General features: G+C 43.3%; 2 protein-coding genes across 3 annotated transcripts in view; one reads left to right on the top strand and one right to left on the bottom strand.

Annotated features, from left to right (window-relative positions):
* Positions 1–5436, bottom strand: part of tp73 (tumor protein p73) — a 35888-nt gene extending 30452 nt beyond the window's left edge. Inside the window, exon 1 of the mRNA XM_056597680.1 lies at positions 5130–5436. Coding sequence (XP_056453655.1) covers positions 5130–5161 — 32 coding nt within the window. The 5' untranslated portion in view covers positions 5162–5436. The remainder of the gene's footprint in view (positions 1–5129) is intronic.
* On the top strand, positions 1870–19613 carry wrap73 (WD repeat containing, antisense to TP73). 2 transcript variants are annotated; one of them, XM_056597691.1, is made up of 13 exons: positions 1870–2024; positions 2829–2925; positions 3332–3484; positions 5350–5466; positions 13181–13253; positions 14435–14538; positions 15160–15246; positions 15630–15764; positions 16140–16217; positions 16762–16864; positions 17671–17796; positions 18561–18752; positions 19065–19613. In XM_056597691.1, the coding sequence occupies exons 2-13, from the start codon at positions 2857–2859 to the stop codon at positions 19196–19198; spliced, it is 1371 nt and encodes a 456-aa protein (XP_056453666.1). In that variant the 5' UTR covers positions 1870–2024; positions 2829–2856; the 3' UTR covers positions 19199–19613. The 2 variants fall into 2 exon arrangements, with proteins under 2 accessions (XP_056453666.1, XP_056453675.1); XM_056597700.1 differs by having other exon boundaries at positions 2826–2925.
* Positions 19614–25907: the final 6294 nt, after the last annotated feature.

Genomic DNA, 25907 nt, shown 5'->3' with positions numbered 1-25907 from the left:
TGATAAGGTCGCATGTGATCCTACACTAAAAGAAGCCTCTTCCGTTTGTTATCCAGTAAACAGACTACACGGGGCTGTAGCCTTAAGTTCCACAGGGTAAGACTGCTGTCGGTGGTATTTTGGTTCACCTGCCGTCACTGCGCCCATGACAACGCACACAAACGCACACACACACACACACACACACACACACACACACACACACACACACACACACACACACACACACACACACACACACACACACACACACACACACACACACACACACACACACACACACACACACATTTTACTGCTACGGGGCATTTCATATAAAGAATCCCAATTGAATCGTAACGATAATAACGATGTGGTGATTTAAAATGGTTATCCAGAAGGCCCATAGTGCGACAATTTATACCAATTAAATGATAGCCTTTCTATCGAGTAGGACTCTACATTTTGCGAAATATGTAGGCTATATTTATTGTATTGGCTACTTTTAATAGATCTTAAGTCATCTTTTATTTTACATTTTTAAACCTTTTGCGCGTAAGAAATAACAATTTTAATGAGGATGCTTAGCAATTCATTTTATTCAATAGTTGATGCTGAAAGTGGCAACATCATTTAACATCTAACCTTACACATGATCTAGACCTACGGATTAGCTTGCAAACACATTTCCTAAAAAAAACATTTTTTTAATCAATTACATTCTAGGCCTATATCTATCGTTTTAACAGGTCTAGGCGATAGACTTCTTCTAACATGATATATAAACGGGCCTAAATGGGCCTGAATTCTGTTACTTATGTTAAAATAATGCAAGATCACACAAACTGTCTTTCTGATACAATGATTCAATTTCTTTATGTTTTCTGTTAAATTAAAACCAAAATACCACATTTAATCGACACTACAGGTGCGTGAAGCACATAAGGAGCAGATAAATAGGTGAGCCCAATATTCACGTTAGTCAACGTGGCTATGAAGTCAAGATCCCTAAAATCCCTAATATAGTCTATAGGCCTGTAGTCAACTCCCACACTTATCTTCACATATTTAAAATTAAATAGCTTATTTGTAAAAATAACGTCTGCGTCGTTACGCGGCCATTGTTTCCCTCAGATTTCCAATTAAATAATAAAACATTAAACAGCATCAAACGATATCAAACATCCTTACCTTCGCTGCACATAGGCTAAATAAATAACTATAAATATATAAAACAACTTACCACGTTTTGAGATCACAAATGTCAAATGACCTAATTTTGCGCAGATCTGCCGTTTTTATAATCTATCATGCCATGGGAATGACCCTCCATAAAATAAATCGACCGACTTCCGACGTTGATAAGAACGCAGGAAAAGTATTGACTCTTCTAAGAAATCTAAAAAGAAAAACATTTGGTTTGATTGCTATTCAGAAAAGTGTGAGGCAATTGCTGCTGAAAGCTGAGGAGACGAGAGGCAGCGGTGGGAGAGGCAGGAGGCGGGAGAATCTAGCCGCGGTTTGGACGCACACAGGCGGGAAACCGTGCCCAGCGCACCAGAGGCCACACATATTAGAAAGGAACATTTTACTGATAGCCTACATTCAAGATGTGGTCGTCCAATACGTCTATAGAATTAGAAATAAGAACGGTAAACTGGAGACATTACGACGTAGGCCTGGTGTTGTTATAAAGGTTTTCAAGCTGTTTAACACACGGACGAATTAGAAAATGTTAGAATGAAAAAAAATAAACATTACCCTTTATATTTCTAATTATTAAACAGAACCCAATTGTTATAACTGTTCTAAAGGTTACTTAACTATGATTGTGAATTGTGTTAAAAAAAAACTAAAGGACTACATTTCCCAGGGAAAACAGTGAGCTGTAGTCTGTCGCTGATTGGGCAGTTCATCGTGTTGCCATCTGTTCAGACAGCAGCAGTGTCATTAGTAGCATAACAGACAGGAGAATGAGGAAAGTTATCTTGGAATTAATTTTATAGGAGCTTGGACCTATAACAAGTAATTGAAACTGCCCGAATGTAAGTTTGAACTTTTGGTGTCTAACGATGACTATGTATTACGAAAACAGGTTGGATTATCAGTTAGCCACGGGCTAATGCTAGCGTGGGATTGAATGAAGAGAACTCGTTTAACGATATCAACAAACATATTGACATTTATATGTAGCCTACTAGTTACGTAACGCCAACGTTTTAGTTCATCAGCCGTGGACTTGCTGACTTACTAGGTTAAATGATACGCATGGTGGTGGTTTGTAGATGTACATTAAGCCTGGGTGATGTAGTTTGGTGGTACGTTGAATCAACTGGTGGGAGTTAGTGACTGAATTCATTACATTTCCACTTCTGAAGACCAAAGCTTTGATTCAAAAGTCTGTTTTCACTTGTTTGTTATCGGCTAGATGGTAACATATATGCTGTTACAGAAATGCAACGTCAAGATGATTATATATTAGGTTAGTTTATTTGTTGCTTCCTTTTGGAGTTTATAATGATGACAAGTTTCATGATAGTAGGCTTTGTAGGTTGTTTCTTTATTGTAGTTTGTTGCAGCTTAACATGAACGTTATTCATTTACGCAATATGAAAAAAAGTTGTTTGTTAACATCATTCCGAACTGTAGCGGAAAAGCTTTCTTGAACATATTGCGACATCCAGCGCTCATAAATTGCAACTACATCATATTTTGTTTAACTGTAAGATGGAGCATTTTTCTGAAGCTATTGATTGTTTTCGTTCACATATATGCTACCTCTTGATTCCTGGTATTCAAGCAATGATCAAGTCGTGTTGTAATTATATTTTTTAATCAATCCGAAGCAGTCCTGGGATAGATTGCAGAGATAGTGAGATGAATTTCTCTGAGATTTTCAAACAGTCCAACCAACTATGCAGAATTTCCCCAGATGGAAGATACTTGGTGAGTTTATATTTTGTTCATGTGACAAATGCATATACCATGAAATGATGCTCCAATTCCAAGATAAACTAATCTCTGCAATACAATTAGGCCTGTGCAATTTAAGGTTCACCGTATTCAGGTGGTATTGCACTGTCAATGTCACTGACATAGATTTTTAGGCTAAATTCGTTATGACAAGACTATGAATATGACCACAAATATTAATAATATAAAGAGGGAACAGAATACCATTTTAGTTCTATACTTCCTCCAATTTCACTTTGATTGGGGATGGATTTATTCCAATGTCCATACATAAAATAACTCAATATAATTATGTTCTGAACAAAACTGAATCACATTTTTCGTCTCTCTCTATTGATTGATTGAGTTGATTCCTGGTTTGTGTTCTTCCCGTCTGAAGGCAACGTGTGTTCAGTACCGGCTGGTGGTTAGAGATGTAAACAGCCTGCAGATCCTGCACCTCTACACCTGCCTGGACCAGATAGTCCACATGGAGTGGTCCTCCGACTCCCTCTTCATACTCTGTGCCATGTACAAGAGAGGCCTAGTGCAGGTAGGACACTGAAGATGTGCATGTGCGTATATATATATATATATATATATATATATATATATATATATATATATGTGTATGTGTATGCGTATAGGCTATCTTTGCAACTTCGCTAGGCTTTTGTCCAAGCCCGCTGGGTCGATGATGTGGAACTTGAAGAAAACCAAAAGTAGTGAACAACGTCGATCCCCAAAGTGTGAAACTCTATGGATATGAAATATGATCGAAAATGTTGTCAAAAAGGCCTCAACCATCACCCATCAGAATCTGTTTATCTATCCAAGAGGAGAGTTTTGTTCGGCTGATAAAACCAATTCAGCAAGTTTTTCCCAAGTAGATTTCTTGCTATGCAATGCCACATGTGTATTTCCTTAGCCATTATACAGCATTTATGACATCAAGTCCTAAAAAGCAGACATCAGGTTTTATTTTTTGCAGTGGCAGCAGCCACCCAGCCGGTTAAATTCCCTGGCTGCCCCAAGTCTCCTCCTGGGGTCTGTGACCCACTTAGCTAGAGGTTAAGCCCCCCCAAAATTCAGGGCTTTATGCTGGGGAATTGGGGTAAATAAAGAGCATTATGTGCTTAATGCTTAGTCTAACGGCATATAGATAACCTTTTAGTGCATTTAAATTAATTAAGTTGTCTTTCAACAAGTTAATTACAGAGGTAACTTCTTCACAGAGTTCATGCAAGTATATGTTTTCTCCGTATTAGGGATGGCGAAAATGTAAAATATTCTTGACCAGCCATGAGCCTCCTTAACCGGTTAATAACGGTTAACCGATCAGATTAAAATGTGCTATTTGAAATAACAGCCATTTCGAGCCGTGCCAGCCGCTTGCTATTTCGTAACTCTGCTTATCTCTCTCCCGTTCTGCCTCCGACTCACACACACACACTCTCAGAGTGAGAGGCAGTGGCTCTAACCGCGGCACGACCTGTGTTTGAATTGAAACACGAGGCATGCCTACTGCAAGTTGACCGTATGTAGAGAGCGGGCTCGAACGCCCACAATGGTCTGAGATGGCGTGGACCTGGTTGAGACCCTGCGAGGGATTCTCCAGGGGCCAATCGGAAGAGGGCAGCGTTAGGAGCTCATTTGAAACATTGTTGCGGCTCATTTAAGAAAATGACAGCTCCGAAGAGACGCCGCTTGTTTAGTTTGGAGGAGACGGAAAAATTGAGGGTGAGGGATAATTCTTTTAACTTCACACAAAAAGATCTTGGAATGAGATGGCTAGCTGTAGTCTTATAGCGTTTGTCTACTGTCCATAATAATTTAGAGATCATATTCTCCGCCGCCTGCATGCGGGAATAATTAAGACTTGAGGAGAAATTAAACAGTGGGCTAGAGACGCGGTGTCCGTCCAACTTCCAATAACCCCATCACCTCATCTAATCATCTTTTATTTTATTTTTTTTAACCGACAAGCCACAATTTTGATTGGTTAACGTTGATACGGTCAAACGGTCATCGGTTAACATCCCTACTCCGTATATGTGGTTGTTTGGATACAGTAGAAATTGTAAAGCAAATCCATTCTTACAATAAATTGTGTGATCAAGTTAACCAACTCATGGATGGTGAGTGCCGACTTGGACTGCCCTCCTATAGTGGAGAGACTCTGATGAATTGGGACTTACCGTTGCAAGGGGAACCAACGGCGGTCTTTCATGATCTCTTTGGTGCCTGCCTCCTCTCACAGTGTGTTGAGCAGGCTGGATGAAGAGCTCTCAATGCAAAGCACTGGACTAGCGCTCCCTCTCTCCGTCTCTCCTCTCCCAATGTGTTGAGCAGGCTGGATGAAGAGCTCTCAATGTAAAGCACTGGTCTAGCGCTCCCTCTCTCTGCCTCTCTCCTCAGGTGTGGTCACTGGAGCAGCCCGACTGGCACTGTAAGATCGACGAGGGGTCAATCGGACTGGTCTCCTCGCGCTGGAGTCCGGACGGGCGTCACATTCTCAACACCACAGAGTTCCATGTGAGTGGCCGACGTACACCGTACGTGTGTGAGTGTGTGTGTGCGCGTGTGTGTGTGTGGGTGTACCGTCTACGCTGATTTAAATGCGCGCTGTGTCTGGTGTCAACTGTTGCTGTCTCACAAGGTAGGGAGAGCCCCGAAATAGCTAGACACCAGAGCCTTCCGTGAACCCCCTGATGGCACACACACACACACACGCATATACACAGGCACACATACAAACATTCAAATACACGCACACACACACACACACACACACACACACACACACACACACACACACACACACACACACACACACACACACACACACACACACACACACACAAACACACTTCCACCTGCTTTGCATATTCAGTGTGGTTTCATAGCCCAGGCCTGTTAGCGTGTTGTCATGAATTGGTCTCAAGTGCCGGCGGAACGTACATGCGTGTGCGCGTGCGTGCGTGTGTGCGCGTGGCCTGAGCTATTTCCTTTGCTTGCAATACCCGATGTCTGTGTTGTGTTTGGCGGTGATGCTTTTCTTTCCAGGACATCAACCCACCTGCTACACCGAAAGCGTCGGAGCAACTAAAAACCTTTGCCATTTGTTAATGATTCACTGACATTGCCACCTATTAAAAGGGGATGTGTGTGGGGGAAATCCACAAACACATCCAAAGATAACTCGAGATGGATAATAGATGACTTCCTGAAGCACTTGTGAACAACGGCCAAGAAAAGGTTTTCTAAGAGGCATCGGGTTCTTCACAGTTCACACCACGGAAACTCTGGAGCTATCTTTATTAGTCTGCATTTCATATACCAGTCTTACCCCAACACCCACCCCCCCCTCCCTGGCCTCTGTCTTGGTACGTTCTCACCGGGCACAGAGCACATGTTCCTCAAGGGGACCATAGGTTGGACCCCCCCCCCCCCCCCACCCCCAGACCACACCCGGGCATGGTGCCAGCAGAGGGTCTATCAGCCCTCCCTGGGGTCAGTTGACCGGGGCATTCTGTGCCGAGCGCGCAACCGTGTCTAGACCGGAGGGAAGGCTGCGTGGAGTGCAATGTAAACTTTGGGACCACTGATTTGTGTCTGGCTGCATTTTTTAAATGACACGAGAAATGCTAAACAATTCCTCCCCCCGTCGGGAGAGGCAGCAGCCTCCTGTGATATTGTATTAAAGATACTGTACGGTTGGTGTATTGGCGCTACTGATTTCAGCCCATCATCTCTCCGACTGTATGAGTGGAGTTGCATAACAAGGTGAAACACTGATTGCTCTAATCGGTTAGCTTTACTTTTACGCTTTTAGGACGGCCTGTCATTTATGGGTAACACTCCTAAACACAATTTTGGATAGTGTACGTTTATATATTGATGTTACATAAAATGATTATATTGGCAGTTGGGAGTTGTCACTCATAGCGAGTAGAATCTAAAAATGAAATTCCCTGTTTCTCCACAGTGCTTTTCATACCAAATCAAACCAACCCACCCTAACAATAGCCCATTATTACAGTCACATTTGGAACGTTGGACGGTGTCTTATAAACGCTGGGATTCCAGACTCCGTTTTCGTTGAGCGTCTTTCCACTGATTAACGACATAAGCCAGGCCATATTCACCAGGCGCATCGCTGGCTGTCACTAGCTACCACCTTGCCAAGGGGCCCACTGACCTCACCTTCACCCCCGCCCACCGTTTCATTAAGACTGTACCAGACGGGTGTCAAGCTAGGGTTTCGGACCCTGCTCATAAACAGCCTGCTATATTAGCTTGCTTATGGACAGCTGCCTGTGGTTTGGGAATGCGTGCGTGTGGATGAGGCCTTTTTTGTTATTTTATTCCTGCGACTACCTTTTTTTTTTATCAATGCGTCCCGGTTTTGTCCATGTTGTTTTTATGTGACCACAATCCAGCCTTTTGAGACGGGAACAATGAAAACAAACCGTTTCATGATGTCGAGCGATCGAATGGGCAGGCTCCAATGCTTACCTCTAGCCTCGGGGGTGGTGCAGTCGTTCATCCCAGGCCCTCTCACTATGCTCCCACACATTTACACACTAATCAACCTTTACCACCCCGTCGGCGGAGCCAAGGCCGGTGGGGAGCCGAACACCTCTAATGGTTTTCCACTTTGTTCCGAGCAGCTTAGCGGTAGCACCCTTACGCCACCACCTAGCATTTTCTGGCAGAAGCGCGACCAGACTCTAAACTCGCACGTATGCCCCGGGCAGCTGCTGTTTCTGTGGCACAATAGAGCGCTCATACCTCTGTCTTGGCACCGCTTGGGCAACGGAGCGCTGGTAGAACATGAGGCTTGTAACAGGAGAAATGTGCTATATCAGTTTGAGATGGCCCCTCGGAGCGGAATGCACAGGGCCTAATCCTCTGTTGACAGACGGGGCTACACCGCAACACACACACACACACACACACACACACACACACACACACACACACACTAGAAGAACGTATCGAGAAAGGCTTACAGATCGCTTTTTGTTTGTTTTATTATTTTATTTGATGAGTTGTTGCCAGTGTCTTGTGGTGTTATTTATAGTTTGTTAGCCCACGGCCTCTGCTATGGGAAATTCCCTAACTCTTATCGCGTAGTAGCGTGTTTTTGTTATTATGGATCTCTGAGGCACTGGATTTCAGCTACTGTTGCTGTGGTCCAGGTCAGTGTTTCAGCGGTGGCGCTCCGTGCCAGCGTAGCCCCAGGCAGGGCTCTGCTTTATCCCAGTTGATTCCCCAAGAGGACCTCCACTCTATCACACTTATCCCAGGCGAGTTCAATGAATGTTTTGCGGGTTGGCTCGCAGAGAATCGTAACGGTGCTACATTAAACAAGCTGCCGGGGGAACAACGGTTGGAAATCCCCAACAGATATGCAAAGTTCCCCCTTTCTCTCAGAAATAAACAGCAGCTGTGGGCTGTAATTTTTTCTTCTTTTCATTTTTTCTTCACCCCCCCCCCCCCCATTCCCCATGCCCCCTGGGGCGACGTCAACCTTTTTGCCTGGAGATAAATGAAGCCCCCCTACCACCCAGAGGTGTCGCTTTACCCGCTCCGGATCCTGTGTCATGTCCCGCAGTGAGGAGGGCATTTCCCACCTATTCCCTCACTCGGCCCGCGGCCCAGCCCTGTTGAAGTGACATCACGCTTCAGACCGCCGGCCGCCCACCCCCCACGGCCGCCATGTTTGGGTCGGGGGGGGGCTTAAAGTCCTCTGAGAAGGGGTACATGTGTTTTTCTCTCTGTTTTGTGTCGTGTTGCCCCGAGTCGCCGTGGGAACGTGTCCGAGAAAGGGGATGTCCAGAGGAAGGCGTGTGTGTGGCGAGGTGTAGTTATACGGCCCACACAGCTGGAGGGCCACCGGCAGGAGCGTGGAAACCTCACGCCGGCTAGGTGACAGCCAGACACCGGCCCGGCTCGGATGTCTGTCTGGGCACTCGGTGGAGAGAGCTGTGTAAGGTGCTCCAAGAAAACCTGATCATCTTCCATCCTCAAACGGGAGGTCTGGGGTTCAAGTCGGGTCTGAATGTCGATAGCGAAGTGGGGGGTGGTCAATGTCGGACACTACCTCAAAGCGATTTCTAAAAACGTTAAGGATTTCGATCCTCAAACGGCCCCCGCTATAACCTGGAGGACGTGCGTACCGCTGAGGGCCGTAAAGACGGTGTGACTTCACACCCTGACATCCAGGGCACAGCGCGTGCTTTGTACATTGCAACACCGCTAGGTTCCTTGCATTGCACCCCGAACATAGACAAGGCGAGGAACGCGCGTCGAGGCTATTTGGGTCGCTTGTAATGATTGCTTTCCTGAGTTGTGTTTAAGAGGGGGAGATATATGCCATACGGCCACTGCAGGAATCTCTGTCTCCTGGTACAGTTAAGGCCCGATTATCCGGCAGTGTTTTGCTCACATGGCCCATCCAGGTATTTAGCAACAGCTCAATACTTGTTAACTACCGGAACAGGAGACGGTGCCATTTTTATTTGACACACCTGCTTCAAATGTGAGCTGTGGTGCGTGCTCATCGGTGATGACAATTTGGACAAAATGTGTTGCATTCATAAATGTCAAAAGCTATCAAACAATCATTATCGATGCCGCTTTAATAAGAAATCACACTGGTCCGTCCAGAGGAGTTGAGGTCATGATGTTCTTTTAAGCTGAACTAAAAGCGTCAGCAACAGGCCATCGGGTTTGACGGTGCTGAAACCCAGCCCGTCCAGAACCGCACGGATCCAGCGCTGAATCAGGCTCCGGTTGCTCCTGGCAAATACTTGTAATAAGCAGGCAGTTAATGTAATGCACACATGCAGCCTGCCGTGTCCCCCAGCGATTATTTAATAAAGTCCCCTAGGCGTGTGGCGCGGTGCTTATTTCCTAAAGGCCAAGGAGCCGCACTTTATTTGGGACCCTGGGTTATGAATAAGCTTGGCTGCTGGCTCGCTGCCACGGCCTTTAGTTTGGCAGCCGCGCCGCCGCACCCACTGAAACCAAAGGAAGGTTTCTGTCAAAAGCTAGCTTTAGCGTTGCCTGATGTCTTTGTTCCGCTGCCTTGTGGCCGCCCCGGGCTAATCTCTGGCACTTCCTCGTCATTCGCGAAGCTTGATTACATTACTTGCTGTTAATTTGTCACGCGTGTGGGGAGATGTATTGGATGGCTTCTGTAGGAAGGCCAGTACAGTAGGCGCGTTCCGTCTGAGGGACTTCTTGTAAAGTGGCTCATTGTTTTTGCTACGCCTACTCGCGTAGTTCCCCTCGGCGCCCGTTCCCATACAGGAAACGTTCTAGCGGCTACCAAATGCTCAGAAACAGACCGACGCACTCAGTCGGTAACAGAGAAAGTGTTGCTGTGTTAAGGATTTAACATCAGCGATGTTAAAGGTATTTTTTTTTTTATAGGTGTTTTTCAATTGAAAATCTAAAAACTTCACCACATGCATACTTCACTACAATACATACTCTATGGCGACACATTAGTGCCATAATTCACTAATGTGATAAAAGATGCATTCGGGCGTATTATATTATTCCACACGCGTAGATATTAACTGCGAGCGCGCAAATGATCTCTTGCGCGCGCAAATTACCTCAGCGCGCGCAAAACAGCCTCTCGCTCGCGCAAATTACCTCAGCGCGCGCAAAACCTCTCGCGAAAGATGTTTTTACGCTCTCGCTCGAATTTAATTTTGGCACTATGTGGGAGGGAACCAAGGCAGGGCGGGCTTTCCTATGATTGGCCGTTTCTGAAGCGCGATATTAGATTGACAGCCCTCCTCACAATCAATTCTGAATTGTACAGTAAATGGCTGAAACAATAGTTACGTATTGTAACTCCAGATTCTATGAGTATAGGCGCAGCCTTTTAAGTGTCGGCCTCATTGTCCTTTAAATAGCTGAAGAAAAGCTGTTTATTGGGAGCAGAACGTCCGCCGGCGCCCGACTATATCTGCGAAATGCGGACGTCGTCGAGGCACGCCGCACGCGGACGTAATTGAGGCCCACGCTGTTGGTGGTCGGGGATTACACATTTTTCAGTGCTACGTCTCACGCCTAGGGATAACCCAATAGCGAAAGCCTTAAAAGGCTGCGCCTATACTCATAGAATCTAGAGTTACAATAAGTAACTATCGTTTCAGCCATTTACTGTACAATTCAGAATTGAATGAGAGGAGGGCTGTCAATCAAATATCCCGCTTCAGAAACGGCCAATCATAGGAAAGCCCGCCCTGCCTTGGTTCCCTCCCACATAGTGCCAAAATTAAATTCGAGCGAGAGCGTAAAAACATCTTTCGCGAGAGGTTTTGCGCGCGCTGAGGTAATTTGCGCGAGCGAGAGGCTGTTTTGCGCGCGCTGAGGTAATTTGCGCGCGCAAGAGATCATTTGCGCGCTCGCAGTTAATATCTACGCGTGTGGAATAATATAATACGCCCGAATGCATCTTTTATCACGTTAGTGAATTATGGCACTAATGTGTCGCCATAATACTCTGCTCAGAAAGCTCCCATCCCGAGACAGGTACTACCTGGGCCGCTAACGGGGCTGCTAAACGGTGAGGTTGGGCGGATCCTCTCTCCCAAGCCACACCCATAGCAGCTCCCTAGAGGGAAAAGCTCCTCAGTCGTAGTGCGCCTCGTGACTGCCTATCTCTTCTAGGAAACCTGGCGTCCCCTGGCCCAGCTACTGGGTGCACCGCCACATCGAACCTTCTGCCAGGTTTTGTTATTTTAGGGCGTCAGGTCAATTTTAGTTTTGTAGCCTTTAATCACATTTCCAGTCTCAAAGGGCTTCCAAGGCCAGCATTATGTCATTCCACATAACCCTAAGCCTTCTAACGGGCGAACCCCCTGAACCCAGAGGGCAGACACCTCGAGATAGAACACAAATCCCTCCTTCTAGGGAGGAGTGCAACAGATTGGAAGTTCTGGTAAAAGGTGACTGGACTGTATTTATCTAGCGCTTTTTTGGAACCAGTGGCCAGCCAAAGCGCTGTAAGATGTTGCCTAACATTCACCCGTTCATGCACACATTGACCCACCGATGGCGGCGTCAGCGATGCAAGGCGACAGCGAGCTCGTCGGGAGCAGTTAGGGTTAGGTGCCTTGCTCAGGGACACCTCGACTCTCAGCTAGGAGGAGCCGGGGATCGAACTAGCGGACACACCGCCTTACCTGAGCTACTGCTGCCCCGTTACATTTTAGAAAATTGTAATTAGTAAAAATTCAACAATGACTAGGCTAATGTGTGGATCTCTGTAAGCACACAGTCAAAAGAGGAGTGCAACACAATGCTGGTAATCACCTCGATGACATGCCAGGCGATTAGCAGTCGTTTCCTGGGTGTATTTTATCTGGCAGTCTGATGGCGATGCATCCCATATCATCTTGCGTTGGGAGCTGTCTCTGATCTTGGTTAACATGCCAGTGCCCCGCTCATCCCCCCCACCCCCCCAACAACCGCCGCACACAGCCCTCCCCTCTTGGCTGCTGACCCACCCTCTTCACGGGGTCCGGTGGCCGTCTCTCAGGCCGGCCTCATACCACCGCTCCAGCCTGTCGTCCACCTTGGCCGGCCGTGATGGACGCAGCTAGCTGGGCCCTCTCAATGCTCCCATTAGGCCGGTCGATTGGCCGCTTGATTGAGGTCCCTATTAATCTAATGGGCCCAGCTGTCGACACAAGGCCTTTATGCAGCGTGCCGCCGGGCTGAGCCTGGCTCCGCTTACACAGGCCCGCTTGTCTGATAACCCTCGCCTCTCACGATGAGAGGAAAGGCTGTCCTTTCTTCTGGGGGGGGGAGGGGCCAGAGTGAGATGCAGTTGTTGGTTCCTCAAGGCGGTGCAAGCGACAGGCGGGAATGATTGAGGGCGTCCCGGGCCAAATGCGGATCAAAGACTCCTCTTTTCCTGGTTCATTCTCTGAAGTATTTCTGCCCCGCCTGCCACACTTTCTCTCTCTAGGCGATGAGCTATAAACGTATTTGTTCATAGCATGTCCTGGGCCAGGATAGTCACATGGTTGAGGGGTTTGGGGTTCTCGATGTGAACCCTGCAATGTCCATAGAGTACTTGTAAGAACCCACGAGCCAAATTCCTTCCCTCTACCTGCTCATGAATGTTTAGATCAATGAATGTTGTTGTGTGTGTCGCTATGGAAATGTCTGCTAAACGGCTAGTAGTAAACATACATTCATGTATTTATTTTCACAGCTGAGGGTCACCGTGTGGTCGCTCTGCACCAAGGCTGTGTCGTACATCAAGTACCCCAAGGCCTGTCAAAAGGGTGAGTGTGCTTTTCATGGACTCTCACGGTAGGCTTACGAGCGTGTATGTGTGTGCATGTGCGTGTGCACCTGCCTGCTTGTGTGTGCACCTGCGTGAGCGGAGTCTTGTTTGTGGTTTATGTGACTGTGTTTTTATTGTTTGTTTGATTAGAGCGGTATTACAGTAACCTCATAGGATTGTTCTACCTATTACACAGCTGGGATTGAGAAGAATGTGTGCGTGTGTCTATGTGTGCGTACGTGCGTGCGTGCTTGCTCCCTGCCTGGGAGTAGCTGAGGACAGGGTCTCTGCTCCGGGGCTCTGCAGAATGCCCCATGAATCAATCCCTGTCCCCTGACCTTTATGGCTTGATCCAGGCTCCACGGGGCCAAACGACAGGGCCCTCCGCCGACAGCTGCGGCCACCGTCAGTAAATGCTGGGTCGCGCTCGCCATAACGGACCTGTCAACGTCAAGGGGAAATGATTGTCTATGGCCCCTTTCTGCTGTGTCGCATGCCCCCCCCCCCCCCCAGCTCTAGATCTGGCGGATAAACGATATGGCTGCCGCGCCCGCCGCAAAATAGCCCCGGCCCACCAGGGCCCGGTCCAGGAAATGCTAGCGCTATAATAAGTGACATAAATTGTTAACTTGTGGGATCAACTTCTGGAGGGATGGAGGGACTGCAGGTTAGCGAGAGGTGCAGAGGGTTGCTGTGGTGATACTGGGTTTAGGTCGCTGGCTGAGATATCTGCAGCTGTGTGGCTTCTGGAAGGCGCTTGTGAGCCCCCATAACAGGCACAGCGTGTGGATCATCACAAATTCTTCCTTTTATTTACTTGAGCTTTTTAATCCAAACAAACTGGCAGGGAATTCAACCTCATTATGACGAGGTTTATGTTATGCACGCGTCATGTTTATGATATAAAAACTATGGAGAGAATTTTTTATTTTAGTATCCCCATTTTTCTATACCTCCTTTTCCCCAAAAATATATTCTATCGATCAGATTTCTATGCCTCCTTTTTAAAAAATTGCATTCTCTCCATCATTTTCTACACCTATTTTTTTCCCATTATAAAAGCCTTGCATTACATCACCACCCTGTACTTTTGTTTTCGGCCCGCCATAACCGTATACTGTACCCCCCCCCCCCCCCCCCCCCCCCCCCCCCCCCCCCCCCCTCAACTCTCCACCACAGGGATTGATTTCAGCAGGGACGGCAGCTACATGGCCTTGGCCGAGCGGCGCGACTGCAAGGACTATGTCAGCGTGTTTGTGTGTGAGGACTGGCACTTGCTCAGGGTGAGTGGCGGTGGAGGAGAATGTGGCAGGAGACCCAGAGCGCCCTGGCCAGGTGGGCAGGCCTGACGTTGGCAGCCTGCTGGGGGCTCTGGGAGAGGGTGTGGTGTAACGGGAGGACGCTCGCGCTGAGCAGGGGTTTAACGTGTTTGTTTCACAGTTTTCAGGAGGCGTATCTAAATGTGGTTAGCTGCAATTGTCTATTACCTTGTTATAAACAAATCGGTGTATATATCTATATCTATGTATATACTGTGTGCTAGGGCAGTGCAAGATAAAAAAAAATCGGGAGTATAAATGCATCATGTTTTCAATCTCAAAAATAATGGTTTGAATAATCGTGATTTCAATATTGACCAAAATAATCGTGATTTTGACTTTTTTCATAATCGAGATGCCCTACCGTGTGTGGGTGTACAAGCATATTTATTTCATATAATTAGAATCAGACAAATCCTGTGCAAAGTATTTGTTTATCTACAACGACCTTCAAGTGTTTTAGAATAACATTAATTATAACAACACATTGTTTAAGAACCCCTGCTCTGTAACCATGTGCTGACCTTTAACCCTTGTCCGCCCTCATGTGACCCCACGGTCGTCCCCCTGTCCTTGGTGTCCCAGCACTTTGAGACGGAGACCCAGGACCTGGCCGGGCTGGAGTGGTCTCCCAACGGCTGTGTCCTGGCGGTGTGGGACAGCTGTCTGGAGGTGAGCACCTTCCTTCAGGACACGGGATCCTAGACTGGGTTCTAGGGGATGTTGTGGTGTGGGGGACCGCCCCGTGTTCTACAGGATACATAGGGAACATCCTAGTGGAACGCGTGGATTTGTTCTCATTATTTGAAGGGAAATATCAGATGGTTGCATAGGATTTTCTGTTAACAATAGAAATCACTTGATTGGTGAACTTTGTATAACTTAACTGTATTTTGTTTCATAGTTCAGTATGTATAAGGATATATCTATAATGTCTTACCTTTTATAATAATTAAAAATAATTTATATTTGTTGGAATTGGGAACCAAAGGAATTCCATTCCCATTTTCCGAGTGGCCCTCATGAGAAAGCGTGACCGTAACTCTCCTGAACAGTACAAGGTGCTGCTCTACTCCCTGGATGGACGGCTCCTGTCCAGCTTCAGTGCCTACGAGTGGTCCCTGGGGATCAAGTCTCTGGCCTGGAGCCCCAGCAGCCAGTTCCTGGCCATCGGCAGCTTTGATGAAAAGGTGAGGACAGACGGGTGCGGTATGACCTCTGACCACCAGGGGGAACCCCCGGCTGTGGGAGTCACTGTTACCAGTCCACCTTCACCAGGTGCTGTCCATCACATCAGAACTAATGAGTGTAGCTCTTGGCTCACTGCTGGAGTAAAGCAGTCTTTCCATATATATTAATGCACAGCGGGAATGAATAAGAATGTTAGGTATATGTATTGCAAGTTCTCTGAATATTATTATGTAGGTTAAGGTTTAAAAATGTATTTTACATTTTTTTACAGGTTTTGAGTGTAATTGGAAGTCAAAAAAGATTGTGGGGCAATGGCTGATAAACGCTGTATGTAAGTCAACGTGACCAACCCCACCCTGTTTCCCCCCCATCAGGTCCGCATATTAAACCACATCACCTGGAAGAAGATCACAGAGTTTGAGCACCCAGCCACCATCTGCTCCCCCAAAACGGTAAGGGTCCCCCAATGACCCCGAGATCCAGCACTGGCTGGGTTGGGTTTGATGTGTGTTTCTACGGGCCCTTTAACAGTAGCATAAACACAGGTGCTGCTGCTGACGTTACTTATGGGTCTGTTCCATTGAGGTATGGCAGTGCACCACTACAGACACAACTCGTCATGTCCATATACAATATACCAACCAACCTGATGTTAATAACACAGGAACAGAACAATTATGGAGAATAAAAAATCGAGAAAAAGGAGGTATAGAAAAATGATGGAGAGAATGTCAAATCTCATTTTTCTCGATATATAGATTTATTTTTTGACCTCCATTTTTCAACACCTTTTTTCAACAGATTTGTATTCTTTTTTATTCCCTTATAACTCATTATAACTTCTCTCACTTAAACCCAAAAAATCGATGGACAGAATATTTTTGGGGAGAAAGAAGGTAGAGAAAACGTTCCTCCACCCTCCCCGACTATGTTCGGGCCAGTGAGAAGGGTCTGCTAGGACGTGCGTGTATTCCTTGGTGTTTGTTGGTGTTGCAGGTGGTGTACAAGGAGGTGGAGAAGAGGCCGGCCCTGTCCATCCAAGACCTCTCCAGCCACAGCGTCAGCAGCCGCAGCCCTCTCCTCGCCGTGCAGAGCAAATGTAGGCTTCCTCTGAGGGGGGGGGGGGACCATACACTACAGCTATAGGGTACATTAGGATTAGAACTGTATTCCATCACACTAGGATTATTATCCAAAATTAGGAATATAACTATATTGTATCACGTTAGGATTATAACTATTATCTAACATTAGGAATAGAACTATATTGTATCACGTTAGGATTATAACTATTATCTAACATTAGGAATATAACTATATTCTATCACGTTAGGATTATAACTATTATCTAACATTAGGAATATAACTATATTGTATCACGTTAGGATTATAACTATTATCTAACATTAGGAATATAACTATATTGTATCACATTAGGATTATAACTATTATCTAACATTAGGAATATAACTATATTGTATCACGTTAGGATTATAACTATTATCTAACATTAGGAATTTAATATAATTGTATCACATTAGGATTATAGCTGTATTTTATCACATTAGGATTATAACTATATTGTATCACTATAGGAAGATGTCTATATTCCATCACATTAGTAACTTTATTCCATCACATTACAAATATATCTATATGCCATCCCATTACCATTCTATTCTATCATTGCATAAAATAATATATACACATGATGATTTTATCACACTTTCTCAAGCGTTTTAGGTCACATGGTGAAAATGTGATGTCATTGTTATTTCCGACCGACCCGACCCTGACAGTTGGAGGCCTTATGTACAGTTATACCAGACACATAGGAGATACTAATGACGACCTGTGTTCTGGAGGTCCGACTGCACATCATCACGAGGAACGTGTGTCCCACAGATGAGATCAGCCAGCCACCCTTCCAGATCCCCGTGGTGAAGCCGGACCTGGACCGAGCCAACCCCAAGGTGGGGGTCTCCAGCCTGGCCTTCAGCGCCGACGGCCGGTACCTGGCCACCAAGAACGGTAGGACCTCACAGCGCGCGGGCCTCCACCCTTCATCCATTCACCCATTCCACACCCACCACTACTAACGCAAAGGCAAAAGTCGCTTAAATCGCTTTTAAACAGTAGACAATTTATAACCAGTGCATCCACACGTCACCGTTGCTGCAGTTGGGACAGAATCAAATGCAGGCTGAAGTCCTATATTTTCTTCCTACATCCTGTTTTCTTATCGGTCGTTCATTAGACCTTCTAAAGGGCTGCTTATGGTTCAACACAAGGGGGTTACAGACCCGTTACGTCCTTGCGGACCCTCCTTGCGTCCACCGCAAGGGCCTGACGTGCGCCTCCCAAAAATTGTAACCTTGCGTCGAGGCGACGCAGCAGCGAGGGCTGTGATTGGTCCGCTCACTAAAAGCCGACGCAGAACCGAAACAGGATCACGACTGCGGCGAAGCGTCAGCGTGGTCCTCGCGTTGCGTGGACGTGGAACCATAATCAGCCCTTTTAGATGAGCTGTATCGGTGAGTGGTCACGCAGGAGGCAAGGGTCTGTGTGGAATAGCTGCTTAAGTGGCATTAAGGGGCGACGTACGTTTTCGATGATCTGGGCCGAACCCAAGTAGTTGCTCTCTGCGTCCATATCGCTGGCTCACCGCGTCTTGGAGCAGTGAGGGATCTGGAAGGCGGGGGGGGGGGGGGGGGGGGGGGCGGATGTCATCACGGCAGAGCCCCCCCTAATCAGACCCCATCCGGTGACTGTGTGCCTGTCTCCCTGCGCCCTAGACAACATGGCCAGCGTGGTGTGGGTGTGGAACATGCAGAAGATGAGCCTGGAGGCGGTGCTGGAGCAGACGGCGGCCGTGCGCTGCTTCCAGTGGGACCCCCGGCGGCCCCGGCTGGCGCTGTGCACCGGGACCCCCCGGCTGTACCTGTGGTCTCCTGCGGGCAGCGTCTCCGTGCAGGTCCCCAGCGAAGGTGAGCTCCCCCCCCCGTGGCTCAGGAGCGTCACCCTGTTGGCGCCGTTGGGGCTTCCATGTCTTGGAGACTTGGGCCCAATCCCATTTCTACCCCTTACCCCTTCCCCTTCAAAACAAGGGGGAGGGGGAAGGGGAAGGGGTAAGGGGTAGAAATGGGATTGGGCATTGTACACCTCATAAGAGCGTTCCCAATGGCTCTTAGCTGGTGGTTGATTCGACACCGTCTCATTGAAGCGCATATCATATCATATAATGAGTCATTACATCGTTATATTATCATTTATCCTCTTCTTCCCTCCCTCTCCCTCAGGGGGTTTCCAGGTCCATGCTCTGAGCTGGCACAGCAACGGAGAGTCCCTGGTCCTCATCGGAAAGGAGCATCTGTGCCTCTGCTACATGGACACTGAGGACACGTCGACAGACTCCAATATTTGGACCAAATAAATAAACCGTCTTCTTTAGTAGAGGTCCACAGTTTCACATCCATTAGGAAAACGAACCAACCACTTCATGACCTGTGAGGTGATGATATCACCAGAAGTGCTGGTCCTTTTACTTGGAGATTGTGTTGACCACGTAGACTGCGCTTTGTTCGCAATGAATGTATGATATTGAAACACTTCCATTTGTCTGTTCGAGGACAACCTTTTCTGACCTTTAATATATTCCTGAGCTCATGGATGGGACCTATTTTGTATATTTGTTTGTCATAGAAGTATTTTTAATAAACTTTGTAAAAATATTGCAGCCCATTGTCACTTATTTTTTGGGGAAGTAGGAGGTATAACAAATTATGGAGGATTAAAAATCGAGAATATGGAGCTATAGGACTATACATTTCTATACCTCATTTTTCCCAAAGAATATTCTCTGTAATTTCTCTATACCGTCATGAAAAAAAACATAACACTGTCGTTTTTTATCGTTCGTCATGAAAAAAAAGATATTCTCAATTTTTCTTTGCCTCCTATAACACTGTTGTTTTTTATCTGCTGTCATGAAAAAAACCACAAAATATATATTCTTCAATTTTCTATGCCTCCTATAACACTGTCGTTTTTTTATCAGTCGTCATTAAAAAAAAATATTCTCCATTTTTCTATGCCTCCGATAACACTGTTGTTTTTATCTGCTGTCATGAAAAAAAACATAAGGGGTAACACTGTCGTTTTTTATCGTTCGTCATGAAAAAAACATATTCTCCATTTTTCTATGCCTCCTATAACACTGTCGTTTTTTATTGTTCGTCATGATAAAAACATAAGGGGTAACACTGTCGTTTTTTATCGTTCGTCATGAAAAAAACATATTCTCCATTTTTCTATGCCTCCTATAACACTGTCATTTTATATCGGTCGTCATGAAAAAACATAAGGGGTAACACTGTCGTTTTTTATTGTTCGTCATGATAAAAACATAAGGGGTAACACTGTTGTTTTTTATCAGTCGTCATTAAAAAATATATATTCTCAATTTTTCTTTGCCTCCTATAACACTGTTGTTTTTTATCTGCTGTCATGAAAAAAACATAAGGGGTAACACTGTCGTTTTTTATCGTTCGTCATGATAAAAACATAAGGGGTAACACTGTTGTTTTTTATCGTTCGTCATGAAAAAAACATATTCTCCATTTTTCTATGCCTCCTATAACACTGTTGTTTTTTATCTGCTGTCATGAAAAAAAACATAAGGGGTAACACTGTCGTTTTTTATCGGTCGTCATTAAAAAAATATATATTCTCAAGCAAGCTTTTTTTTTATTTTTTTTTATCTGCTGTCATGAAATAAAACATAAGGGGTAACACTGTCGTTTTTTATCTGCTGTCATGAAAAAAAACATAAGGGGTAACACTGTCGTTTTTTATCGTTCGTCATGAAAAAAACACATTCTCCATTTTTCTTTGCCTCCTATAACACTGTTGTTTTTTATCTGCTGTCATGAAAAAAAACACAAAATATATATTCTTCAATTTTCTATGCCTCCTATAACACTGTCGTTTTTTATCGGTCGTCATGAAAAAAACATAAGGGGTAACACTGTTGTTTTTTATCGTTCGTCATGAAAAAAACATATGGGGTAACACTCGTTTTTTATCAGTCGTCATTAAAAAAAATATATTCTCCATTTTTCTATGCCTCCTATAACACTGTCGTTTTATATCGGTCGTCATGAAAAAACATAAGGGGTAACACTGTCGTTTTTTATTGTTCGTCATGATAAAAACATAAGGGGTAACACTGTCGTTTTTTATCGTTCGTCATGAAAAAAACATAAGGGGTAACACTGTCGTTTTTTATCAGTCGTCATTAAAAAAAAAATATTCTCCATTTTTCTATGCCTCCTATAACACTGTCATTTTATATCGGTCGTCATGAAAAAACATAAGGGGTAACACTGTCGTTTTTTATTGTTCGTCATGATAAAAACATAAGGGGTAACACTGTTGTTTTTTATCAGTCGTCATTAAAAAAAATATATTCTCAATTTTTCTTTGCCTCCTATAACACTGTTGTTTTTTATCTGCTGTCATGAAAAAAACATAAGGGGTAACACTGTCGTTTTTTATCGTTCGTCATGATAAAAACATAAGGGGTAACACTGTTGTTTTTTATCGTTCGTCATGAAAAAAACATATTCTCCATTTTTCTATGCCTCCTATAACACTGTTGTTTTTTATCTGCTGTCATGAAAAAAAACATAAGGGGTAACACTGTCGTTTTTTATCGGTCGTCATTAAAAAAATATATATTCTCAAGCAAGCTTTTTTTTTTTTTTTTTTTATCTGCCGTCATGAAATAAAACATAAGGGGTAACACTGTCGTTTTTTATCAGTCGTCATTAAAAAAAAAATATTCTCAATTTTTCTATGCCTCCTATAACACTGTTGTTTTTTATCTGCTGTCATGAAAAAAAACATAAGGGGTAACACTGTCGTTTTTTATCGTTCGTCATGAAAAAAACATATTCTCCATTTTTCTATGCCTCCTATAACACTGTCGTTTTTTATCGGTCGTCATGAAAAAAACATAAGGGGTAACACTGTTGTTTTTTATCGTTCGTCATGAAAAAAACATAAGGGGTAACATTGTCGTTTTTTATCGGTCGTCATGAAAAAAACATAAGGGGTAACACTGTCGTTTTTTATCGTTCGTCATGAAAAAAACATAAGGGGTAACACTGTCGTTTTTTATCAGTCGTCATTAAAAAAAAAATATTCTCCATTTTTCTATGCCTCCTATAACACTGTCGTTTTATATCGGTCGTCATGAAAAAACATAAGGGGTAACACTGTCGTTTTTTATCGTTCGTCATGATAAAAACATAAGGGGTAACACTGTTGTTTTTTATCAGTCGTCATTAAAAAAAAAATATTCTCAATTTTTCTTTGCCTCCTATAACACTGTTGTTTTTTATCTGCTGTCATGAAAAAAACATAAGGGGTAACACTGTCGTTTTTTATCGTTCGTCATGATAAAAACATAAGGGGTAACACTGTTGTTTTTTATCAGTCGTCATTAAAAAAAAAATATTCTCAATTTTTCTTTGCCTCCTATAACACTGTTGTTTTTTATCTGCTGTCATGAAAAAAAACATAAGGGGTAACACTGTCGTTTTTTATCGTTCGTCATGAAAAAAACATATTCTCCATTTTTCTATGCCTCCTATAACATTGTCGTTTTTTATCGGTCGTCATGAAAAAAACATAAGGGGTAACACTGTCGTTTTTTTATCAGTCGTCATTAAAAAAAAAATATTCTCCATTTTTCTATGCCTCCTATAACACTGTTGTTTTTATCTGCTGTCATGAAAAAAAACATAAGGGGTAACACTGTCGTTTTTTATCGTTCGTCATAATAAAACATAAGGGGTAACACTGTCGTTTTTTATCAGTCGTCATTAAAAAAAATATATTCTCAATTTTTCTATGCCTCCTATAACACTGTTGTTTTTTATCTGCTGTCATGAAAAAAAACATAAGGGGTAACACTGTCGTTTTTTATCGTTCGTCATGAAAAAAACATATTCTCCATTTTTCTATGCCTCCTATAACACTGTTGTTTTTTATCGTTCGTCATGAAAAAAACATAAGGGGTAACACTGTCGTTTTTTATCAGTCGTCATTAAAAAAAAAATATTCTCCATTTTTCTATGCCTCCTATAACACTGTCGTTTTATATCGGTCGTCATGAAAAAACATAAGGGGTAACACTGTCGTTTTTTATCGTTCGTCATGATAAAAACATAAGGGGTAACACTGTTGTTTTTTATCGTTCGTCATGAAAAAAACATATTCTCCATTTTTCTATGCCTCCTATAACACTGTTGTTTTTTATCTGCTGTCATGAAAAAAAACATAAGGGGTAACACTGTCGTTTTTTATCGGTCGTCATTAAAAAAATATATATTCTCAAGCAAGCTTTTGCACTTCTGCTCAACGGGAGGTTTCTGTCCACTGTCGTTTTTTATCGGTCGTCATGAAAAAACATAAGGGGTAACACTGTCGTTTTTTATCGTTCGTCATGAAAAAACATAAGGGGTAACACTGTCGTTTTATATCGGTCGTCATGAAAAAACATAAGGGGTAACACTGTCGTTTTTTATCGTTCGTCATGAAAAAAACATAAGGGGTAACACTGTCGTTTTTTATTGGCTGTCATGAAAAAAACATATTCTCCATTTTTCTATGCCTCCTATAACACTGTTGTTTTTTATCGGTCGTCATGAAAAAAAACACATGGGGTAACACTGTCGTTTTTTGTCGGTCGTCATTAAAAAAAAATATATTCTCCATTTTTCTATGCCTCCTATAACACTGTTGTTTTTTATCTGCTGTCATGAACAAAAACATAAGGGGTAACACTGTCGTTTTTTATCGTTCGTCATGAAAAAACATAAGGGGTAACACTGTCGTTTTATATCGGTCGTCATGAAAAAACATAAGGGGTAACACTGTCGTTTTTTATCGTTCGTCATGATAAAAACATAAGGGGTAACACTGTTGTTTTTTATCGTTCGTCATGAAAAAAACATATTCTCAATTTTTCTATGCCTCCTATAACACTGTTGTTTTTTATCTGCTGTCATGAAAAAAAACATAAGGGGTAACACTGTCGTTTTTTATTGGCTGTCATGAAAAAAACATATTCTCCATTTTTCTATGCCTCCTATAACACTGTCGTTTTATATCGGTCGTCATGAAAAAACATAAGGGGTAACACTGTTGTTTTTTATCGGTCGTCATGAAAAAAAACATGGGGTAACACTGTCGTTTTTTGTCGGTCGTCATTAAAAAAAAACATATTCTCCATTTTTCTATGCCTCCTATAACACTGTTCTTTTTTTTCTGCTGTCATGAAAAAAAACATAAGGGGTAACACTGTCGTTTTTTATCGTTCGTCATAAAAAAACATATATTCTCCATTTTTCTATGCCTCCTATAACACTGTCGTTTTATATCGGTCGTCATGAAAAAACATAAGGGGTAACACTGTCGTTTTTTATCGGTCGTCATGAAAAAAAACACAAGGGGTAACACTGTCGTTTTTTGTCGGTCGTCATTAAAAAAATATATATTCTCCATTTTTCTATGCCGCCTATAACACTGTTGTTTTTCATCTGCTGTCACAAAAAAAAACATAAGAGGTAACACTGTCTTTTTTTACCGGTCGTCATGAAAAAAACATAAGGGGTAACACTGTCGTTTTTTATCGTTCGTCATAAAAAAAACATAAGGGGTAACACTGTCGTTTTTTATCAATCGTCATTAAAAAAAATATATTCTCCATTTTTCTATGCCTCCTATAACACTGTTGTTTTTTCTCTGCTGTCATTAAAAAAAACATAAGGGGTAACACTGTCGTTTTTTACCGTTCGTCATAAAAAAACATAAAACTGTCGTTTTTTATCATTCGTCATAAAAAAACATAAGTGGCAACACTGTCGTTTTTTATCGGCTGTCATAAAAAAAACATAAGGGGTAACACTGTCGTTTTATATCGGTCGCCATGAAAAAAAACATAGGGGGTAACATTGTCGTTTTTTATCGGTCGTCATGAAAAAACATAACGGGTAACACTGTCGTTTTTTATCGGTCGTCATGAAAAAACAAAAGGGGTAACACTGTCGTTTTTTATCGGCTGTCATAAAAAAAACATAAGGGGTAACACTGTCTTTTTTATCGGCTGTCATAAAAAAAACATAAGGGGTAACACTGTCGTTTTTTAACGTTCGTCATGAAAAAACATAAGGGGTAACACTGTCGTTTTTTATCGTTCGTCATGAAAAAACATAAGGGGTAACAATGTCGTTTTATATCAGTCGTCATGAAAAAACATAAGGGGTAACACTGTCGCTTTTTATCGGCTGTCATGAAAAAAACTATAAGGGGTAACACTGTCGTTTTTTATCGGCTGTCATGAAAAAAAACATAAGGGGTAACACTGTCGTTTTTTATCGATCGTCATGAAAAAACAAAAGGGGTAACACTGTCGTTTTTTATCGGCTGTCATAAAAAAAACATAAGGGGTAACACTGTCGTTTTTTATCGGCTGTCATAACAAAAACATAAGTGGTAACACTGTCGTTTTTTATCGGCTGTCATGAAAAAAACATAAGTGGTAACACTGTTTTTTTTCATCGTTTGTCATGAAAAAAACATATATTCTCCATTTTTCTATGCCTCCTATAACACTGTTGTTTTTTATCTGCTGTCATGAAAAAAAGCATAAGGGGTAACACTGTCGTTTTCTATTGGCTGTCATGAAAAAAACATATTTTCCATTTTTCTATGCCTCCTATAACACTGTTGTTTTTTATCTGCTGTCATGAAAAAAAACATAAGGGGTAACACAGTCGTTTTTTATCGTTCGTCATAAAAAAACATATATTCTCCATTTTTCTATGCCTCCTAAAACACTGTCGTTTTATATCGGTCGTCATGAAAAAACATAAGGGGTAACACTGTCGTTTTTTATCGGTCGTCATGAAAAAAAACACAAGGGGTAACACTGTCGTTTTTTGTCGGTCGTCATAAAAAAAAAAAAAATTCTCCATTTTTCTATGCCTCCTATAACACTGTTGTTTTTCATCTGCTGTCACGAAAAAAAACATAAGAGGTAACACTGTCGTTTTTTATCGGTCGTCATGAAAAAA

The sequence above is a fragment of the Gadus chalcogrammus genome, chromosome 1 (genome assembly GCF_026213295.1).
Source record: "Gadus chalcogrammus isolate NIFS_2021 chromosome 1, NIFS_Gcha_1.0, whole genome shotgun sequence".
NCBI classification, from domain to species: Eukaryota; Metazoa; Chordata; class Actinopteri; order Gadiformes; family Gadidae; genus Gadus; species Gadus chalcogrammus.
Note: the sequence above shows the minus strand (reverse complement) of the source record. Positions and strands in the feature narration are given on the sequence as shown.

Bases quoted from the DNA above. Each gene is read 5' to 3' on its own strand.
- wrap73 (XM_056597691.1), top strand. From the start codon at position 2,857: ATGAATTTCTCTGAGATTTTCAAACAGTCCAACCAACTATGCAGAATT. The intron at 5,467-13,180 runs GTGAGTGGCCGA...TTATTTTCACAG, and splicing joins TCAACACCACAGAGTTCCAT to CTGAGGGTCACCGTGTGGTC. The intron at 13,254-14,434 runs GTGAGTGTGCTT...TCTCCACCACAG, and splicing joins CCCCAAGGCCTGTCAAAAGG to GGATTGATTTCAGCAGGGAC.